This window comes from Hippocampus bargibanti, linkage group LG01 (assembly GCF_051943395.1).
Source record: "Hippocampus bargibanti isolate YZ-2025 linkage group LG01, ASM5194339v1, whole genome shotgun sequence".
Lineage (NCBI taxonomy): Eukaryota > Metazoa > Chordata > Actinopteri > Syngnathiformes > Syngnathidae > Hippocampus > Hippocampus bargibanti.
This window is the reverse complement of record NC_142734.1, coordinates 33,263,437-33,285,109: the sequence shown is the minus strand read 5'-3', so window position 1 is coordinate 33,285,109 and position 21,673 is coordinate 33,263,437. Positions and strand designations below refer to the sequence as shown.

The 21,673-nt window shown below is 42.6% G+C and overlaps 2 protein-coding genes across 5 annotated transcripts; both read right to left on the bottom strand.

The window, feature by feature from the left end:
• Nucleotides 1-225: 225 nt before the first annotated feature.
• Nucleotides 226-8,056, bottom strand: gpr61 (G protein-coupled receptor 61). Of its 2 annotated transcripts, XM_089012042.1 has the most exons (3): nucleotides 7,337-8,056; nucleotides 7,010-7,099; nucleotides 226-5,181 (listed from the first exon to the last, which is right to left on the bottom strand). In XM_089012042.1, exon 3 carries the CDS (start codon nucleotides 4,969-4,971, stop codon nucleotides 3,484-3,486), a length of 1,488 nt encoding a protein of 495 aa, XP_088868168.1. In that variant the 5' UTR covers nucleotides 4,972-5,181; nucleotides 7,010-7,099; nucleotides 7,337-8,056; the 3' UTR covers nucleotides 226-3,483. The 2 variants fall into 2 exon arrangements, with proteins under 2 accessions (XP_088868168.1, XP_088868163.1); XM_089012037.1 differs by lacking the exon at nucleotides 7,010-7,099.
• A 5,324-nt stretch (nucleotides 8,057-13,380) lies between these two features.
• On the bottom strand, nucleotides 13,381-20,975 carry LOC148903976 (solute carrier family 35 member E2A). Of its 3 annotated transcripts, XM_089012024.1 has the most exons (10): nucleotides 20,539-20,961; nucleotides 18,898-19,176; nucleotides 18,732-18,796; nucleotides 18,261-18,396; nucleotides 17,999-18,126; nucleotides 16,437-16,557; nucleotides 16,289-16,342; nucleotides 15,837-15,909; nucleotides 15,050-15,195; nucleotides 13,381-14,007 (listed from the first exon to the last, which is right to left on the bottom strand). In XM_089012024.1, exons 3-10 carry the CDS (start codon nucleotides 18,736-18,738, stop codon nucleotides 13,785-13,787), a joined length of 888 nt encoding a protein of 295 aa, XP_088868150.1. In that variant the 5' UTR covers nucleotides 18,739-18,796; nucleotides 18,898-19,176; nucleotides 20,539-20,961; the 3' UTR covers nucleotides 13,381-13,784. The 3 variants fall into 3 exon arrangements, with proteins under 3 accessions (XP_088868150.1, XP_088868135.1, XP_088868141.1); XM_089012009.1 differs by having other exon boundaries at nucleotides 18,732-19,176; nucleotides 20,539-20,962; XM_089012015.1 differs by lacking the exons at nucleotides 13,381-14,007; nucleotides 15,050-15,195 and adding an exon at nucleotides 15,312-15,686 and having other exon boundaries at nucleotides 15,795-15,909; nucleotides 18,732-19,176; nucleotides 20,539-20,975.
• Nucleotides 20,976-21,673: the final 698 nt, after the last annotated feature.

The window sequence follows — 21,673 nt, the reverse complement described above, 5'->3', positions numbered from 1 at the left end:
ATTGTAGCTTAATGTCACATTGGTCAGAATGTTTGGAGTAAATAGTACTGTTCACTACAAGAGTTGTCTTCCGTGACCAAACATCAAGAAATGTGACTTACTCTGTCCAATGGGGCACAGTGGCGATGGGGATTGGAAGAAAACGTGGTCAGGAGGCAGAGGATGAGCCTCAGGTGATGTTATGGTGGAATATGTGCTCTACTTCTCTCTCTCTCGATGCTGTAAAACGCTTTTCTGATATCAGTTAGGAAACAAAAAATGGTGTCGGTTGTCCTTTAAATATTCTGCAGTTATAGTTTCTCCCTGGTGTTATGTCGGAGGAACAAGAGGGCAGTGTGGCATATGCTACACGTGATGCTTTCTACTATCTTTGTGACTGCTTTATTTCCTGTATATGATAGTTGTCCATGATAAGCACATTCATTGTTACAGCTTTATCTGATGTTAAAGCGCTATACAAATCAATATGTATTGTATTGTACTGTATGCCAAGCGGTGTCCGGCATCTACAAAACCTTCAGGGAAAAATATTGTTCACTAAAATAAAGAATGAGAGTCATCTTTTTATAAGGCTGACACACAAATAATACAGAGTAAAAACGTTTGCGAACTTTATATACACACACAATAAAAAGAAAAAAATAAGTAAAAGAAATCCATTTGCTTTAATAGCAAATTGATTTTGTGTTCTGTTATATGCCTTTCACCATGACCACAAATTTGTGTGATATTACATCAATGAAACTGACAAGATATTGGAAGTTAGAAAGAAATCATTCAATAATAACTACAACAATAAAAAGCTAAGGCAAGTTAATGTATTATAAAGCAGTCCAAAGAAAGTCCTAAATAACCAAATTGTCAAACATTTCAAATGGTTCAAATGCTAAATAATCCATTGCTGTAGATTAAGCTTTTTAACACTTTTGAAGCAGTGCGACCACAAAATCAATTGATTTCTTTAATCGAGCCTCCTTGTAACAAAGGAAACTTTCTATTGTTCTTGAGTTGCTAGTCTTTGTGATCAATCCAAAAGTCAATTATCGACATTGGCAATAGGAAGAAAGAACGTCGACAAAACATGACATTTAAAGGACAACTGACGCCTCCGCACAAGTTGTGTCCATAATTTGCAAAATCACTTCAAATGACTTCTACTGAGCATATTTTACAAGGAGTCCACCGCATATAGCTATATTTTACGTTTTAAGACTTGCGCTGAATATTCAGGAAGTCTTGTTTTTGAGTTGATGACGATACCTATCGTGACGTCACGGTTAATATTGTCACTGACCAAGATAAGCGACACACATTGCATTTTTGGGTACTTTGTTTGGTCTGAAAACTTCGTGTTGATCCATGTTGATGGAGAAATTAGAAGGAAAACACATAAATAACGCGATGGTGAACCGTTGTGTGTTGCATCAAGACAACTATTTGATATGAGCTGACACAAATTCCCAGCAGACAAATAAGCCCATTTCCAATGGAGCTTGGGCGCCATCTTGTGCATTTTCTGGGAACGCTACATTTCAGTCCAGATGCCTCAAAATGACACCGAATTACTTCTTTAATCGATTTCAAACATTTATGCTTTCCTCTTCAGAACTATTTGAATCATATTCATCACTGGATGAGTAACAAGAAAGCATCTTCTCCGAATCTGAAGCCATTGTTTTGATTCTCGAGCAAGACAAGACGTCTTGGCGTGACGTCACGAATAAGGGGGCGGGACCTTCTGAAACTGGCCATTTCCGGTTTCATTTTGAAGTAGTTTTTGGACACTAAGTCATTTTTATTGGTGTTTTTCATTTGACTAAAAATATTAGCCAGCGTGTTTTGGGTATTTTAGATGCTATAAAACGTTTTTCTGACGTCAGTTCGGAAACAGAAAAATGGTGTCGGTTGTCCTTTCAACAAATAGTGTACCATGTCATTTTCTTTGGGACAATAATCACGTGTGCAAAGTATTTGTGTCATTTCATCTGAGACGGAGAGACTTCCATTTTTCATGCCAAAGGAGGACAAAAGGCAATGAACTCCATAACGGGTATGCGATTGTCACAAACGCACGTTGGTGTAGCCACAACAGGCCAGCCTGTGTCAATCACAAACACAGGCACAGTCACTTTGCTCTGTGTACCCGTCAACATGCAGCGGGCTGCGGCTTACAATATGAAAGACTTGTTTGTAAAGTTCCTGTGTCGCCAAAAACGGCCACAATCAAATATATTCTGCACGGCAACACACATGTACGGTTGCTATATAGTCCAATATGTAGCTCGAAATAGAGTGCTGAACATAAGTCTAAATCAGGGGTCACCAGCTTTTTTTTGAAAGTAATCGATTTTTTTTACACACAGCATTGCTCATATTACTTTGCATAACGTTATTATTATGCACACTTATTAATAGTTAATTATACGCACTTAAGCGAAGATACTTGATGATGCTGATGATTTAGGAAACAATGAGTGGTACTTTTTTGTGAACCCTTTCCAGTGTTTGTATTTTAAAATAATCACTTTGAAAATCTTTAACTCATTCGCTGTCCGACGATGTGCAAAAAATGTGTCCATTCCAGTGGACACAGAATATTGAGTTTTAGGAAGACATAAACATTCAATACAGCGTTAGAAGCCTTAGACTGTCTTCTTTCATCAGAAAAAAAGTTAATTCCTAAGTTATAAGGGTTTGAAGTTATATGAGCTTGAAATGAGGGCGGCTGTCCAAAATACAATGTAATACATACATATTGGTTTATCTCGTGCTTTAACAACAGCTGAAGCTGGAACAAAGCGCTAACCTGGAAAAAAAGCAAATGCTGTCCCCTTGTGGAAGGAAAAAAAACATTGTCGGAGGCCATGGCCAACGCTTTATCGGCACCCAAACAAGAAAAACACAAAACCCGAACAAATTTGGGAATGGCGCTCTATATCATATTTTCAATTCCCGAATACATTTGTGAATGACAGTGAATGAGTTAAAATCACCTGTGACCTCTTTTTTGAACAAGCTAGCAGGCTAGCGCGTTATTCGGGTGGTTCTCGGGGGCTCTCTGGAGCCCGCAGGCGACATGTTGGTGACCCCTGGTATGGATTGCATACAGGGATACAAGCAGATCTCATGTTAATGCATTTTTATGACCTGGGGGAGGGGGGGGGAGGGCTGCAAGGTCACAAGGAATTTTTTTGGGTGAAGCGATGCTAATCACAAGGTGGATTAAAAAAAACGATAAACATGGTGACAACAAACCAAGAGAACAGATTAAAAATACACACCGCCATCACTTATGAAACAGCAAACCGCAGTCTCTCTTTGACATGTTGTGCGGTGGTGAGGGGGGCGGGGGGTTAGTGGCCGTCGGGGGTGAAAAGAAGATACACATGATGTACTGCATTTATCAATGACTTTTCACGGAACAGCTCTCCGTTTTCTCAGAAAGATGTTGCGCTGTCTCATGAACGACGGTGTCGAGTACGCTCACAGGGTTTCCGTTTGAGAACACAAAACATTCGGTGTCTCGTTTAAATGAGATTTCAATGAAATAAAGTCCTGAATTTGATGATTATATACTAAGGGCGCAGGGACGACATCATTTTTGGAATTTCCCAGCAAACGGAGTTGATTGTGGAGTTTTTTCCGTTGTATGAACTCTGAAGTTTCTTCAAGAATCTGCCCCGGGATGTGGAAGTCAGCTGGCGTGTTCCGCGGAGCAGATGATTCCTGAAGGTGTCGGTGTTCCGTCTCCTCTTGACTCGCTCGTCCGTGAGAGTTACACGGCTCCAAATTGCACGCAGTGCCCTGAAGGAACTGCATAAAGTTCTCCTCGATGGAGGCCTCGCGGCTGGGCAGCTGCTCCCCCTGGCCCGATCCGGCCCACTTGAAAAGACAGGCCAGTTGGCGGCCGAGTTCCTCCCGAATCTGACGATTGAGGTAGCCGTAGAAGAAGGGGTTGGAGGTGAAGCAGAAATAGCCCATCCACGTCACCGCATCCTCCAGCTGGGTCAAGGAGGCCGGCGGAGAAGACACCGCGGCCGAGTAGAGATGGAAGGAGAAGTACGGCAGCCAGCAGCAGAGGAACTGGCCTCCCACCGCCACCAGAACCGCCGCAGCCTTCCCACCTCCAAAGTTCCTCTGGGGAGTGTTGCGGAAATCGGTTCCACCAAGGCTGGTGGCCGCGGTGGAGCGGCTGCTGGCAGATTCCGAGCGTTGCCGTTGGGGGTCCATCCAAGTCGGAAGCGGGCCATGATGCATGGCCGCCACACGGGCCACTTTGAACATGTTGCAGTAGACCACCAGAATAATCAACATGGGACACAGGAAGTAGATTAAGGTAAAGAAGATCATGAAGATCAGACGTGCCGTCCTTCCTCCCGCCCAGTGGAGGGAGCAGCGCGTCCCACCGGGGATGATGAATCCTGCAGCCCGGTTTCCCTGAAGAAGCCAGCCCAGGAACGGCAAGGATGACATGACAACGGCTTTCATCCAGACCCCCACCAGCACTGCCACCACCACCCCAAGTGTCATCTTCACCTCGTGGCGCATCGGGTGCACAATGTAATAGTAGCGCTCTACGTTGATGGCGCAGATGGTGAGGATGGCGGCGCTCACCAGGCAAACGCTCAAGCAGAGGTAACTTCTGCACAGGACCTCGTCGGCCAAGACCTGATCAGGAACCATCCCAAGAGGCATCAACACCAGCGCCGCCAGAAGGTCCACCAAGCACAGGTGGAACACAAAGGCAAACTTGCGCAGATGCGGCGTTTTGCTGATGACCATCATCACGGCAAGGTTCCCCACCACGGCCAGGACGTCCATGATGAGCATGGCGAACAGAGCCACCGACTGATTGCCGTCTAGTCCCACCCAACTCGCGTTGGAAGCGTTTGATTGTCGTGAGAAGTCAAACGGGGGGAGTCGTAGGAGAGAATCGTTCTGGGGGGGACACGGTGAGACAAGGTGCTCCATGAGAAGGTCGAATGAGGAGGAGGAGGAGGAGAGAGTCCGTTGAGTATCACGGGCCCATCACCCATCCTCCACCGCCGGACGGTGCCGCAGAGAGGCTCAGGAGCCTGATCCTTGATTGGAGCTCAACAGGTGTGACCGCAGGAGCCCTCCCCGCACCCTTCAAGATGGAACCCCTGAGATCCTCCACCGTAAGGGGTTAGCTGGGTAAAGCTGTAGGAAAATACGCATTCTCAATTAAAGTGTCGGATTTGCGCAAGCATCAACATTTATTTCCTAAACAATCAATAATTCACAATAACAACTGCAATTATCATCCATGCATCCACCCATCGTCCGTCTATCCATCCATCCTTCCTTCCAACCCACCCAAACCCATCCATCCTTCTATCCATCCATCCATCCAACAACCCACCCACGCATCCATCCATCCTTCCAGAAGTCCAGATTTCCTGCTCTCAGGCCACTTCTTCCAGCTCTTTCTGACAGATCCCGAGGTGTTCCCAGGTCAGCTGGAAGACATCGTCTCTCCAGCGTGTCCTGTGTCATCCCCAGGGTCTTCTGCCAGCAGGGCATGCCCGAAACAGCTCACGAGGAAGAGATACGTCTCGGATACAAGTAGCCAAAATCGTCTTCCTCCGTACGGTGTCTGGGCATTTTCTTAGAGATAAGGTGAGAAGCTCGGTCATCAGGGAGGGGCTCAGAGTGGACCCACTTCTGCTCCACATAGAGGGGAGCCAGATGAGGTGGCTCGGGTATCTGATTGGGCAATTATCATAATCATTGACCTTGTAGACCTTGAGTTTGACACCCGTGGTCTACAAGAGATGACCAGGTTAGGATGTACGCTGCTTCTTACCCCAAAGTTACTCCACAATTGTAAAACTCTTGCATTGCATAAATCACGGCACCCCCAGTAGTGGCATAAATTGTTGAACTGCCAGGGATTTGAGGCTTCAACACTTCAAAGCCTCTCAGTGAAAATTCTTTCTGAAACATCCCCACAGTGAGTCGTCGACGCTTGGAGGCATCTTCACTTTTTACGCTCCAGCTTGTGTAAACTTTCACGTGGTATCGAATTTGGCATCGGCATCTCCGGATGGTGCACGTTCAAGGATATTAGAGCAGCAGGGAGATGCTCAAAGGACCTTATGTTCCTTTCAAGAATCAAAAACTCTGCCCTGTTTACAACATTTCAGAAGCTGATTGAGGTTCCAAATCTCATGGAATTACTCCGCAGACGGTAATTTGCCGCTGATTTAAAAAGTGTTGTAAAAAGCAAAGCGGGATAATCACCTTCCGGGACCTTTCCAGTACTTGTGTTTACGGTCACAAACTCACACGTAAAAGTTGTTTAACAAAGACCAAGCGTCTGGTACATTTCCATATGCCGTACACCTGCATGGGTGTTTTTTTTTCCATCCGGCATGCTAGCGAGGCGCCTGCTGTTTTCCTGCCCACATGTACACAGCTAGCGTCACAATCATAATAGGTCAAAGGGTTACAGTCACCTTCAGTTAATTAGGTGAAGCATCAACAACGTCTCACCGTAAGCCGACTCTCTTGACAGCCTTGTTTTTTTTTGCATCTGTATTGATTGTTTTTAAGCGTCTTTTTTTCATATCAGGTTGGCAAATTACACACGGATGACTTACTCGATGTGTTAACTCCATTGCAGCAGGCATCAATAAACACAAATTTAATGCACATTTTTCAGGTAAGGAATTATATTTGATTTTGTGTCACGATTGGACTATATTAAGGGATATTTTTTTGGGAATGTGACGGCATTAAAATTGTCAGGGTATATATACATTAATGATGGTTTAATGTAAGATTTTTCCTTTGTATATATTTCAATGATTTGTTTCTCCAAAGTTCCCAAAGTAATTATTATTATTGCCTTTTGTTGTAAGATGACAAATATGAAGGAACACTATTGTGGATTCATAAAAAGAGGGGGTTTCACGAACTGTCCAATTGAGTGGAGAGATGTGTCTATTATATTATCGTCGTGTGAAGATAACAAGGAGCTCCTTACACTTGAAAACTTCATGTGGACAGCAATAAAACCCAGAAACTTCCAAAGTCATCCAAATAATCTCTCCCGACTTAAACAGAGTCTCCATGGCTGCAAATGGGAAAACCATATGACCTGATCATGCACATTATACGATGAGGTGAGAAAAACAGGCTTGTTTTCTCTTTGACACAATTTGAAGAACCGACACACACATTAGATTGTGCACAATATGATATATATGATATAAGAAACCTTCATATGAACACACACACACACACACGGCCGATCCATTGAAAAATAAAGTACACGTGTGTGATAATACAGAATCAAGCCTCATCAACATACCTCCGTCTGGAGAGCGCTGCTCACTCCTGTCCAGGTTCACCGTCTGCTTGAGGAACGCTGTCCTGTTTCGGTGACTCTCTCAAACACGCACAGACAACATAGTCATACATAAAGCACACATCCATGCACATGCAGGGCATTCAGGCGATGTGGATGGTGAATAGGAGTGTGTTGAGGCAGTGATGGAGGGGTCGAAGAGAAGGGTGATACTGCTGTGTCTCCTCCTCACCTGGCCCCTTTCATCCCCTCCTACTCGAACCCTCCCCCTATCACAAGCTGACCATCCGCCCAATCTCCCCACATTGCGCGCGCACACACACACACACACACACACACACACACACACACACACACACACACACACACACGCACGCACGCACGCACGCACACTGTGGCTTCGGCAGGCGCCCAGGGCGACTGCAGCAGCATGTTGAGCTGAGAAGCCGGGTAGGTGGGCAGGCAGCACTAAGCCTCACAGTTCTCTACTGGGTCCTAGTGCCGACCCACATTCATTTAATTATTTTCTTCATTTTCATATGAAAGTTTAAGAAGACACAATGTAACACAAACAAACGCAAAAAAAAAAAATCATATTTAAATATCTCAGATACCAAAAATCAAATATTTCAAAGGACCGACGTCTCCGGACAAGTTGTGTCCATAATTTGTAAAATGGCTTCAAATGACTTCTACTGAGCGTATTTTAAAAAGATTCCACTGCATATAGCTATATTTTACGTTTTAAGACTCGCACTGAATATTCAGGAAGTCTTGTTTTTGAGTTGGTGACGAGTCCGTACGTGACGTCACTAAAGGAACGCCCCCTGACCGAAAAAAAAGACACATTCTAGCGGTCCTTCCATCACGTCAATGTATTTTGCTGTATTGTTTGGTGTGAAAACCTTGTGTTGCACCCAAACGCCGCCAGAAGAGGGTGTCCAAGCTCCATATAAGGAATTTATCAGCCTGTCGAAACGGAGGTGGCCACGGGAGGTCGCCATTTTGTGCCTCTTTTCTGGTGATCGTTTCTCCCCAATGTTGCCTCAAAATGGCATGGAATAAATTCTTTAATCGATTGCAAACATGTATGCTTTCCTCTTCAGAACCATTTGAATTATATTCATAACTGGAGGTGTAACAAGAAAGCATATTCTCTGAATCTGAAGCCATTGTTTTGGCGTGACGTCACAAACTGGGGCGGGACTTTCTAAATATGCCTAATTCGCAGCTCAATTTTTTTGCAGATTTTGGACACTTTAAGTCAATTTTATTGGTGTTTTGCAAAATAAAAAATAAAATAAAAAATGCAAAATAAAAATATACTGCGTGATTTGGGTATTTTAGATGCTATAAAACGTTTTTCTGATGTTAGGAACAGTTAGGAAACAAAAAAGTGACGTCGGTTTTCCTTTAAGGGTCGGCCTTATACGTATTATCCATCTGTTCAAAAAACATTAGCAAAGCATTAGCTTGTGAGTGGTTTGGCCCACCGCCATGATATATCAGCCATATTCATACAATACAATACATAGATTTATATATCATGCGCAATAATAATAATACAAATAAGAACAAGATTTATAAGATTAATAATAAATAATATATAATAATAATAATCATCATCATAATAATAATAAATTTCATTTATAAGTGCCTTGTGTGTGCGCGCGCGCGTCCTGTGACTGCACTCGTGTCTAGGGCCTTGTTGTATTACAGAAATAGCAGATACTTACACAAGATGGCAGCGCCAATCACAAGGGGAGTGAAATACAATGGTTTCCATGGCAACACTGATTTCAGCCTTCCGGCTTACACCCTGCACCCTTTCCAACAACAACCTCCATCATTACCATCGAACCCCCTTCGCCCCCCCCCCCCCCCTTACTCCCCCGGGCGATATTTCACACACATAGCCAGGCTTGCATAATAATACCACCCTCAACAACTGCATAAACATCAAATAGAACACAAAAGGCTGACTAAATTTACTGCCACAAAGATTAAAATTTAAATACACACATATCAAAGAATCCGGCAAATAGAAGTTTGTTTCTTGGACAACCGACACCATTATTTTGTTTGATAACTGACATCAGAAAAACGTTTTATAGCATCTAAAATACCCAAAACACCCAGGCTGATATTTTTAGTCAAATGCAAAACACCAATAAAAATTACTTAAAATGTGCTAAAACTGCAATAAATTGAGCTGCGAATTGGGCATTTTCAGAAAGTTTCGCCCCCAGTTTGTGACGTCACGCCAAGACGAATTGCCTTCCTCGAGAATCAAAACAATGGTTTCAGATTCGGAGAAGATGCTTTCTTGTTACTCATCCAGTTATGAATATGATTCAAATAGTTATGAAGTGATGTTTCATTTTCATATATACACACAGTAAAGTCTCGTTATATCGATATCGGTTATATTGATAGTACTGCTTATTATGATACTATTTCTATGAACGCAAGGAGAAAATTTACATGCCGCAGGATCGGATACATCGATCGTCCTAAGAATATCGATATAACGAGACTTTACTGTATATATATATATATATATATATATATATATATATATAAAAAGCATCTTCGCCGAATGTGAAGTCATTGTTTTGATTCTCGAGCAAGGCAAGACGTCTTGGCGTGATGTCACGAACAAGGGGGCGGGACCTTCTGAAAATGAAACTTTCTCAGATCATTTTAAAGTAGTTTTGGGAGACTTTAAGTCGTTTTTATTTGTGTTTTTCATTTGATTAAAAATATAAAACGTTTTTCTGAAACAAAAAAAAAAATGCTGTCGTTGTCCTTTAAAAAACACGCATATGTATGAGGGGGGCAGTGAAAAAAAACATCACCATACGGTCTCGTAAAGGGAGCGCAATATGGATTTAAGGAAAAAAATAACCTCAGCAAACAGCCTCTCGTACACAACACGCAGACCTGCACATGCGGAAGTGTGCTCCAATGTGGTTCGAGTCCACTTGTCATGGCAGTCTGTTGTGTTAAGGATTATCAAGGGCCATGTTTACCCAAGCTGCCCTTGAACGGATCATGACCGGGTGCTGCGGCGTGCATGATAAATCACAGCCAGATGTAGTTTGTATTAAAAGAAAAAAAATGTTGACCAAATCCACAGCTCCAAAAAGGCAAACAAAAACTGCACAGATATTGCAATGCAAGCAATTGAAAATCTGATTGTAAATGTTGACGATATTATATGTACAAACTTGAAAATAGGGCCGATAGTATGGAATGAGTCTCAAGATCAGCCACATGCTCATCCGGATCAAAAGCTCCGGTCATTCAAATACATGATGGTAATAAAATAAAATAAAATAAAATAAAAAAGGCATCTGAGAGACTTCTAGGAAACATTTTTTTAATCTTTTGGTGTATGATAGGCCGTTTCATTACTATTTTAATGCAAAAGACAAACAAAGCTCTTCATTTTATCTCAAAATTTGTGCTTGGTGCTTTGCACATTAAAAACGTTTTTTTTAAAGTTATTCTTATTATTTTTAAGCAGACAATGTCGTGTATTGTAGGACAAACCGATAACCGGCACTTCAAAACAGGCCTACTGGCCAAGAGTCCTTGGCAAGCAGACGACACTTCCTCCCTGTCGAATTTCCACACACACACACACACACACAAAGATTTCATTAAAAAACACACACACGCAGACCACTTTGGAACCTGTAACAATCGAAAGGAAAACACCACATTGGGAACCTTCAGCAATGCCCCATTTAAAGGATAACCGACACCATTTTTTTTGTTTCTTAACTGACATCAGAAAAACGTTTTATATCATCTAAAAAAAATGACTTAAAGTGTCCAAAAACGACTTCAAAATGAAACCGGAAAGGGCCCGTTTCAGAAGGTCCCGCCCCCTTGTTCGTGTCATCGCGCCAAGATGTCTTGCCTTGCTTTCTTGTTACTCATCCAGTTATGAATATGATTCAAATAGCTCTGAAGAGGAAAGCATAAATGTTTGCAATCGATTAAAGGAGTCATCCCATATCAATTCGACCCGTCAATGAAGCAATGTAGCGTCCCATAAAATGCACAAGATGGCGCCCAAACTCCATTGGAAATGGGCTGATTTGTCTGCTGGGAATTTGTGTCAGCGAGTATCAAATAGTAATAATAATAATACATTTCATTTCTAAGCGCCTTTCACAACTCTGAAGGACACTTTACAGTCACAGGATATTTTTTTCTGCGGATGAAGTAGTCTTGGTGCAACACACAGTGATTCAACATCGCGTTATTTATGTGTTTTCCTTCTAATTTCGCCATGAACACGAATCAACACAAAGTTTTCAGACCAAATAAAGTACCGCAAAATGCATTGTGAGTCGCTTTCTCGGTCAGTCACAAACTCAAAAACAAGACTTCCGGAATATTCAGCGCGAGTCTTAAAACGTTAAATATAGCTATATGCGGTGGAACCTTCGTAAAATGCGCTCAGTAGAAGTCATTTGAAGTGATTTTAGAAATTATGGACACATCTTGTCCGGAGGCGTCGGTTTTAAGACTAAAACTATTACAGGATTACTGGGCAGGGTGGAAAGACCTGAGAAGGAAGTCAGGAATGAAATCGACAAAATGTTTGGTTAAAAATAAACCAACCGACCAATCCAAAAAAGAGAAGAAAACAAAGTGCTTTATGAGGCACTGGAATACTGACATGTACAAAAAAACAGAGAAACCAGTCAAGAGATATTCCCTGATGCGATGACATTTGTTGGCAGCAACATTTTAAAGAATGAGGAAAGACGGTTTGGCGTGATTGACAAACTTTGGATTGAAGCCCGCCTCGTCTTCGCTCCGATGACAACCAGACATTTTAAAAATGTCCAGCAAGAATTTCCGTAGTGTATATGATGACAAAGTAGACATCAAGCAAATCCTGACCGATACTTCAAACTCCTCAAAACGTGCTTTCGGGGAAGAGCGGCGGCCATTTTATCAGCAAATTCTTGTATTCTTCCATTCAAGACAATTTTAAAGAACGTCAAAATGTGAAATAGTGATTTCCAGCAAGTTGACTGACCAGAGGTCATGCTACTTTGGCCATAATAATAATGTATTTTGGCGCTTGAGACGGCTTGTAAAATATGGGACAGGAACATTTTTTTTCCCATTTTGGGAAATTATTAAAATACACAAATCAAATATTTTTTTTCAAGCAGCTTTAAGCTGTTTGGCTTTTTCTCATCATTGTAATCTCAGCATGCGCCGGGAATTAATTTGATAGCAACCGAGGACGGGCATTCGCGGATTGCAGTCATTTCTCCGTCATCATTTTCAAGACCCATCTTAAAATGTGTCCAAGTGGTTTAAAATCGACCCTTTGGGCAGTGGAATCTTTCAGAGCGGGTCTTTATCACATTGTGCATTCCCTACAGCAGGGGTCGGAAACCTATGACTCGCAAGCCCTATATGGCTCTTTTGATGATTGCATATGGCTCGCCAATAAAACTAAATACATATTCTCGCTTTTTCGCTGTTCATTTCCTGTTGGGGCTGCAGTTGGCAGAAAGAGCAATTTTGATTGGATGACACTAACGTAGATGGGCGGAAAGCGCAATTTTGATTGGACGACACTGGCAGTCATGTTGAAACAGGTAAACGTCCCTTTAAATGATCCCGACGAGTACATTTCAGCTTGAATGCACCGGAGGATTCGCCTTTGTGGAGAGAAAAGGTTCGGATTCTGATTTGCAATTAAACAGTCAAATGTCAGTGACATTTTAACAAGCCCCATGTTAACGTTAGCATCAATATATTTCTGCGAGAAGTGTATTGCAGATAGCAAGTGTGGAAGCTTATGAGTCGTGTGCAGGCGAGCTTGCCTATCTATGGACCCGGCAAGTTGACTTTCATTCCGATCGTTTGCCTGGATTTTTACCAATCACGAGGAACGGAAAACCATTCATGTTAACGGTGAGTACTATCACAAAGTTATTTTAAATAATACATTCTGAAATTTTGTTGAAAAGTGGACGTATGTGTGTGTGTGTGTGTGTGTGTGTGTGTGTGTGTGTGTGTGTGTGTGTGTGTGCGCTCTCGCATGTGTGTGTGGCTCTCACTGAAAAACATTTTTATTTTACTTTTATGGCTCTCTTAGTCAAAAAGGTCCCCCCCCCCCCCCCGTCTCAAAGCCACGATGTACGTTTACAGCCGCTGTACCACAGATGAGAAAAATTCCTTCGAAAAAGCTGATTTTCTCCCAAAAATGGCGAAGGACACCCTGAACTTGTCATTTTTTGCCAATGTTTGCCTGTTGCAAACTGCCTAAAAAAATGTTCCACTTGAAACTGGATATTATTCATCTTCTTATTATGGTCCTCCGTGACTGGAATATGCGCAAGGCAAACGATTCCAAGCCACGATTCAGAGTTTGAAAAAAAAAAAAAAAATGCGGAGACATTAGTGAGGTCTACGTGCCTTGTTGGATGTTCTTCTCCTGTGGCTGAGGTTTGTAGTGCTGCTGCGCAACCATGGCCTGCATGCGCTGGCGCTGGGCCTGCCTGGCTTTGTTGTACAAGAAAACCCCCACAAACACCAGGACGGTACCGGTGGCACTGAGCACGGTGATCTGATTGCTGAACACGATGACGCTCAGCCACACGGACAAGGCGTGTTTCACGGTGCTCGCCACGCTGGGGGAGAGATGAAGGAGTTAGTGCGCTCGGCGGGACGATCGCTCCTCGGGAGCTAACAAAGGAGGTTGGCTCGAAATCTGCGGGGTTCCTAAAGCTTCGGCAAAGTTGAATTCGAAATTTGTGATTTTTCACTTCCATTTGAAATGACATTTTAGAACAACTTCTCAATGTCAGGGGACACCCTGAACCGGTTGCTAATCAATAGCAGGGTACACATATACACAAACATCACATTCACACTCAAAAGAAGGGACAATTTTTGAGTGATCCATTGATTCATTCACTACCAGACGTGCAAAAATGTGTCCAGTCCAGTGCCAGGGTTTTTGTCATTGTCACTTGAATTCCAGGACCCACAGAATATTGAGTTTTACGACTACATAAACATTCAACGCACCGTAAGAAACCTTAGACTCTCTACTTTGATCGGAAAGAAAGAGTTAATTCCTAAATTGTACTCACTCTCTCTCTGTCGTCTGCTTTTTTATTTCTAATTTGCAGCTCTGTGTTTCTGTAACCCCCCCTCCCGTCTGCTGTGTCCTTGACCAATCACGTGCGGCTTTAACCGAAGACTAGGGGCGGGGAATAGAGTCAAAAAAAAAAGTCGGCTGCCATTTCCTTGTTAGAAGAACGGGCTCTTTGCGAACGACACATCGCTCATTGTGGCGCTCCGTGTGTATCCCAAAAAATAGTTTGTATGCCAAGATTAAAATTTAACGTTCGTAAACCCAAACGTTCGTTAGCCAAGGCGTTCGTAAGCCGAGGTATCGCTGTATTTTGAAAGATAGATTTTTTTTGTCCCTTTAATTTCAATTACAGCATCATTTTTTTGATTTGTGGATTGAATACCTTTCAAAAATTTTAAAGAAAACACTGACGTATGACAACTTCAAAGCAATTTGCTAATGCGTGGGAATTCCCCCTCCCCCCCTCCCACAGAATTGTTCTCGGGTTGCATATTTGAGAAAGGCGGGCAAGGTTCCAAAATGCAACCTGAGCGTATCAAGTGTTGAAAAAAAAACATACAAAAGCACCACACCTGAAAGTAACAGGAGAAATGCGTCCCATAAGAGCGTAGGCAGTGACGCTCTGCAGGTGAAACAGGCCGCCGTTGAAAAGCAGCAACAAGACGATGTCTCGACTGAAGGTGAACGTCTGTCCGCTCTTCTCGGTCGCTGGAGTTTCCTGGAAAACAGAGACGTGCGTTAGACAAAATCCATTCTACGAATGAGTTCTTTTTTGGTTGTCATTTTGGTACAGTCTAATGATGTTGTTTTATTTACCTTTGTGATGGTCATTGATGGAATGGAGAGCTTTTTGCATAAAGTGTCTCAAGGAGCTCTGGGTAGTCGTAATATTGCAACAGCAACAGATGCAGGCAGACACACTAGAAACTATAGGATATTTTAACCTTGCAGTCTACACTATCAGCCTTTGAACTATCAATAAAGTTGAAACGAGTCCAAATTTCACTGTTTTCTATCCATGTTTTTCTGTTCACTTCTTTTCACCTAGTTTTTTTCACTTTTGTTTGTTTCAAGCTCTGTCGTCTGCCTTTGCTGTTCATGTGCAGCTCTGGGTTTCTGTAACTCCTCCGCCCCCCCCTCACTGCTGCGTGTGTCCTCTCCCTCCTCTACCACGGATCTTGACCAATCACGTGCGGCTTTAACTGAAGACTGGGGGCGGGGAATATAGGGACAAAAAAAAAGTTGGAAATGGTTACAATTAACTAACCTTATCAGGTCGTTATGTCCCTCGAGATTACAATGTGTTTTTGACTGTACCTGTATGTCACATTTTATAAGACAATTCACGAGATGACCTACAAAGAGGAAAATCCAGGCTGGGATGAGCATTATGATTGCGGCTGCACTGGTGTAAAATTGGAGTTCTGGAGGGCTGAAAAATAAACAGACAAACATATAAACAAATGAATAAACAAACAAATGAACAAATAAATAAATGAATACAGAGATAGTTAACTAGCTAACTAGCAAGCAAGCTAGCTAACAAGCAAGCTAGCTAACAAACAAGCGAACTAACAGGCAAGCTAACCAACAAGCAAGCGAACTAACAGGCAAGCTAACCAACAAGCAAGCGAGCTAACAAGCAAGCTAACTCAAATGGATGGATGGACACCTGGACACAAAAACAAAAATATAATACAGATTAGAATAGATGGATGGATGGCCGGAAAGTTAGCGAGATAGCTAGCTAGCTAAAATAATGAATAAAAAAAGTATAATTTCACTTGTACTATTCCCAGCCTTTTTTTTACCTGAATTTATAAGTGTCGCCGCTCAATAGTTTCTTGGAGAAGACATTCTGTAAACTGAGAAGAGTGAGAACAGGTGAAGCGAAGCGTGCCGTGATGGCCAAGGTGCGGCACGGTGGGGTGAGGGGATCGGCAGTCGCGTTTACCATACCAGTCCATGATGTTGGTGGAGAGCGCAGCGGAGAAACCGAGCAAGTTGAAGCTGAGCTCTGTGGCCGTGCAGAGAGCCAAACCCGCCATGACGGGGAACAGCGAGAGGTTCACCCACAAGCCTGGATCGCAGCAGAGAGTTGGCCATTATTAATGAAGATACAAATGGAGGCAGTGGTTACATATTTACCAAATTTGTTAATAAAATTACTTTTTTCCCCTATAAAGCGATTTACCCCTGCCTCAATGATCTTGAAGTTTGGCTTTATCTCGACTCTTTGTCTGACAAAAGGGCAACAGTATACCCAGTTTGTTATTATGTTTCCATTATTTTTTTACCGAACCAAAAGGTACAGATGATCATTGTATGTATTTGAACTGCAGACATTTTGTTTGCCTACATGGTGTTTAGATTTGACATTTGGTTGGGTTGGAATTTTATTATCATGGTTGCACCTAAGGATGAGAAATTTGATTGCTCCCATTGAAGATATTCCTGACTCACAGATCCCTCTGCTTTATTGCGACAACAAAATCAGGCATCGATGGAAAAGACGGTGTGAGCGAAAAACAGATCATTTGGAAAAGCTACCACCAAATACGGATCCCAAAGACACGAAGATGCATTTGCATTAGTTTTCAAGGGAAAGGATTCTGAAGAACATCCAATTCATACCATTAAAAAAAAAGACAAAAGTTAAAGGACAACCGACGTCTCCGGACAAGTTGTGTCCATAATTTGTTAATTGGCTTCAAATGACTTCTACTGAGCGTATTTTACAAAGATTCCACCGTATATAGCTATATTTTACATTTTAAGACTTGCGCTGAATATTCCGGAAGTCTTGTTTTTGAGCTGGTGACGAGTCCTCACCCTACATCACTGAAGGAACGCCCCTGACCGAAAAAAAGGACACATTGTAGCAGTCCTTCCATCACGTCAATGCATTTTGCTGTACTTGTTTGGTCTGAAAATGTTGTGTTGCACCAAAAAGAGGCAGAAGAGGGCGACAAAGCTCCATGTAAGGAATTTATCAGCCTGTGGAAACGGGGTGATTAATTCATCACACGGAGCTTGGTCGCCATTTTCTGCCTCTTTTTTGGTGATACATTTCCCCCCAATGTTGCCTTAAAATGGCACGGAATAAATTCTCTAATCGATTGCAAACATGTATGCTTTCCTCTTCAGAATTATTTGAATCATCTTCATAACTGGATGTGTAACAAGAAAGCATATTCTCCGAATCTGAAGCCATTGTTTTGATTCTCGAGCAATGCAAGATGTCTTGGCATGACGTCACAAACTGGGGACGGGACTTTCTGAAAATGCTCAATTCGCAGTTCAATTTTTTGCAGATTTTGGACACTTTAAGTCATTTTTATTGGTGTTTTGCATTTGACTAAAAATATCATACTGCGTGTTTAGATGCTAGAAAACGTTTTTCTGATGTCAGTTAGGAAACAAAAAAGTGATGTAGTTTGTCCTTTCAATGACATTTTTCAAAGGGGGGCACATCATCACCGCGATTGATTAAGTAACCCAAAAGGAAAAAAAAGACCTACCTGTGTATTCTCCAAGAATCAACCTGGACATGATGACAGTAAAAATAGGTGCGGAGCTCTTCACCGTCTCTGCAAAAGACACGGCCACATTCTTCAGGCTCACCAATCCCAAGACCACCGTAGTGAACCTGGAAATCAAGCTTCACTCAATAAGACTGTCCATGTTTACACTCGACAAAAAGAAATAAAAAATCACGCTTTCAAACTAATATTTCAGCTTTAGAGGACCTTGGTCCGTTTGTGACATGAATCGGGAAGTCACCTCATCAGTCCAACGAAGAGCATGATCATGATGAAGTTGGGAGGATACTCATTTCTGGACTTGTGCTGGTAAAGGCAGCATGGTACGAACATCTTCAGGAAGCCAATAATGGCGGTGGAGAGCATCTGAACCGCGCCTGGCCAACGAAAGGAAAGAGCCATGAAGAAACAATATAATACAGATAAGAATAGATGGACGGATCGATGGATGGATCGATAGCTAGCTGGCTAGCTATATTAATGGATGGATGGCTAGTTAGATAGTGAGCTAGCTCGATAGCTAGATAGATAGTTTTTTTTTTTACTGTAGCAATGTGATTTGTGACTTAGGTCTGTTCATATCACACCTGTTTGGTAGAATTTTCTGAAACTGTTGTAGTAAACGCTTATAAGACTACAAGTCCACTTATTTCGTACTTTGGTGCTGAAAACAAACGGAAAGTGGAGCAGTTCCCTAGTCATCCGTCCTTACCCAGCATGCTCGGCTGCCCCTCCAACAGCGACAGGATGTATTTGTTGAGGAAGAGGTTACAGAAGCTGAAGAAGTACCAGAGGGCCAGGTAGGTGAGGGAGCGGCGGTTCAAGACCCCTGAGCCGGCCTTGATCACCGTGGTTTCCGTGACGATGATTTTCAGTACCTGGTCACTGGGCAGGCTCTCACTGCGAGCCAACACCACTCGGTCCTGACGGGCGTGAAGCGGGAGCAGAAAGCGCCACAGTGATTGGCTGCTGATTTTTTGCTTGGTGCCCAGCATGGCCCTGGTTGCCCGGGCCCCCCGAGGGAGGAAGGGCGGGGCTCAGGGTTAACTGGGAGATAAGCGATCCGAAACAGTAGCTAAGGCATCTTCTGATCAGTCACGTGATGTTTTTTGCTCCATCTTGATTTGAAGACATTTTGGTATTGATGCTTCCAAGACCTGCATCAGACAACAGAGAAAAGAGTGACCACCTGCTATATCACAGATATGATTATTTAGTTCATTCAGTTGTGGATAGTGTTGTGTTATTTGACTGAAAAAATGTAAGGGCAAATATCATATGAAACGTAAAGAGGATTCTGTCATTTTCTTATGCCAAATACAAGTTAAAATTAAGTATCACTAACCAGAAGCGTGGTGGACGAATAAAGGAAGATTGTCTCAGCAATACTGTATTGTTCCTCCAACACAAATGAGCGTGCGAAAAAAGTTAAAGTAGTCCTAAAACAGGTTAGTCAACTATCATGCATAGCACAAGAGAATGTTTTGTTCGCTACATGGACAACATTCTTAATTTCACCGTCTGAACAATTGAGGTTGGTATCCTCACCACATTTTGGTATTACTTGAGTGAAGAGCATGCATGGAACCTAGTTTTGTACATTAGACTGCATTACAAGAAAGACAAAGCTTTATAAATTTGTAGAAATCTGTTTGTACTACTGGATATTTGGAATTGTATTTTTTCTATGCATTTTTTACAGTTTTTTTTTTTCCTGATTTCGATAAGTTTTAAAAATCTCAATGAAACGATCACGGTTTGGGTGAAGTGTTTATATTGAGAGGCCGATACACTTTGCAGCCTTCTCAGCAATTGGTTTAAGTGTGTTTTAATAAGTAAACGTGTCGGGGCTGCATGACCCTAAAGAGTTTGATGTTTCTCTTTATTTGTAAGTAGGTTCGTTGTCAGATCTCCCAGGCAGGTGACGCGCAGAGCTTGATCGTGGCGTAGAGTCGAGCAAGTCGTGCTGTGAAACTCCGTGCGATGCTGAGCAGGTCTCTGCGAGCGGTGCGTCTGTCTGGGTCTGAGTCCGAGATGAGTCTGATATGATTCTGCCCCGTGGTTCGCCCAATCTCTCTGTCCCGCGACAGCTTCTTTTATACAATTTGCAAGCGTGTGCTATGCGTCAGGGTGATACGCACATCAAGGAGATCAATGAATTGAAAGACATGAAAGTGTTGAAAGGCGCACTTCAAAATCATACACTCGTGTGACTCAACAACCCCTGAGAAAAGAAGCAGCATAAATCGCAGCTTTCTGATGTGACGTCCTGATATGCACATTACATCTCTTCATGTACCAAATACAATATTACACAAAATAAATTTACGGCCATGAAGATTCTGATTCACCACTTATTGACTGTTTTGGACCATGATCATTCATTGCAACACGATAGATGGTGCAGTCTGCAAATTTTGATAGCAAGCCGTTTGTCTTCGCAGTGCATCGAGGCTAATAACATCAAGTCCACACAATGCATAACACGCACGTTGCGAAATAAGACAAATGAAGAGTACCTGACCACGAAACGCTCCGTGATGGTGTTCACCCAACGCACCAGCAACACAATAGGGAGGCCAACAGAAGCAGGAAGTTGCACGTTGACGTTAGCAAACGGCTGCTCGCGGCGACGTGGAAAGCAAAGGTACGGAGGCTAAAGGCCAGCCGTGGTGACAAGTCAGCATTCAAGCGATGAGGGGGAATCGTGTGAGTCGATACTTGATGGAGGCAACGTTTTTCTAATCTGCCAGAGAGACTCTTATCGGCGCTTTTGACTTTTGGACGTGGCGGCTAACTGTGTCAAGCTCGTTTGTTTAAGCCACTGTGGCTTGCCTTCAGAGTAAAACTCGTATGACAACCTTAGCTGCTTCAATTTCACAAGGAATTCGGAAAATAATTAACGGAGAATTGGTTTAAAGTTTTAAAGTAATAAAATAACCAATTTTGTGGTGGGGATTATTTTGACAGACATGGCTTCACCAACTATATATTTTATTTTCTTAATAAAGTCGTATATTTCCGTGATGAGTAAACTCGACCCCGCTTCTGCTGCTGTCATTTCAGCAATTCGTGGACTTCATTTAACACACACACGCGCACGCACACACACACACACACACACACACACACACACACACACACACACACACACACACACACACACACACACACACACACACACACACACACACACACACACACACACACACACACACATTTTAATTTCTTATCCTCCCGAGGGTCGCGGGTGATCTGGCAACCCAGCCACAACGCGACATCACGTGGTTTGACATCGATCAAGGCCAGTGTGTCTTACGACGCAGAGATGCGGTTGCTCTCTGCGCTCCGGCAAATACATATCCTACTTGTATGATCTAAACAAGAAGGACCATCTTAACTCTTTATTCTCCCAAATGCATCGCAAAAGCGCTGAAGATCTCAACAGAGTTCAAGTTGAACAAGCGTTTTTTTTTTACCTGTTTAGTGAACAAAGGATTTGATTTGACTTGGCAATGCTCAATAATGTAAAATAAAAATGATGAAAGCCAAGAGCAGACATAATTTGTTCCTTTTTAATACTCCCGTAGGTACGCAATCTAATGTGGCGTCAGATTAAATGCCAGCGTTGTATATTATAAACCATAATTACTT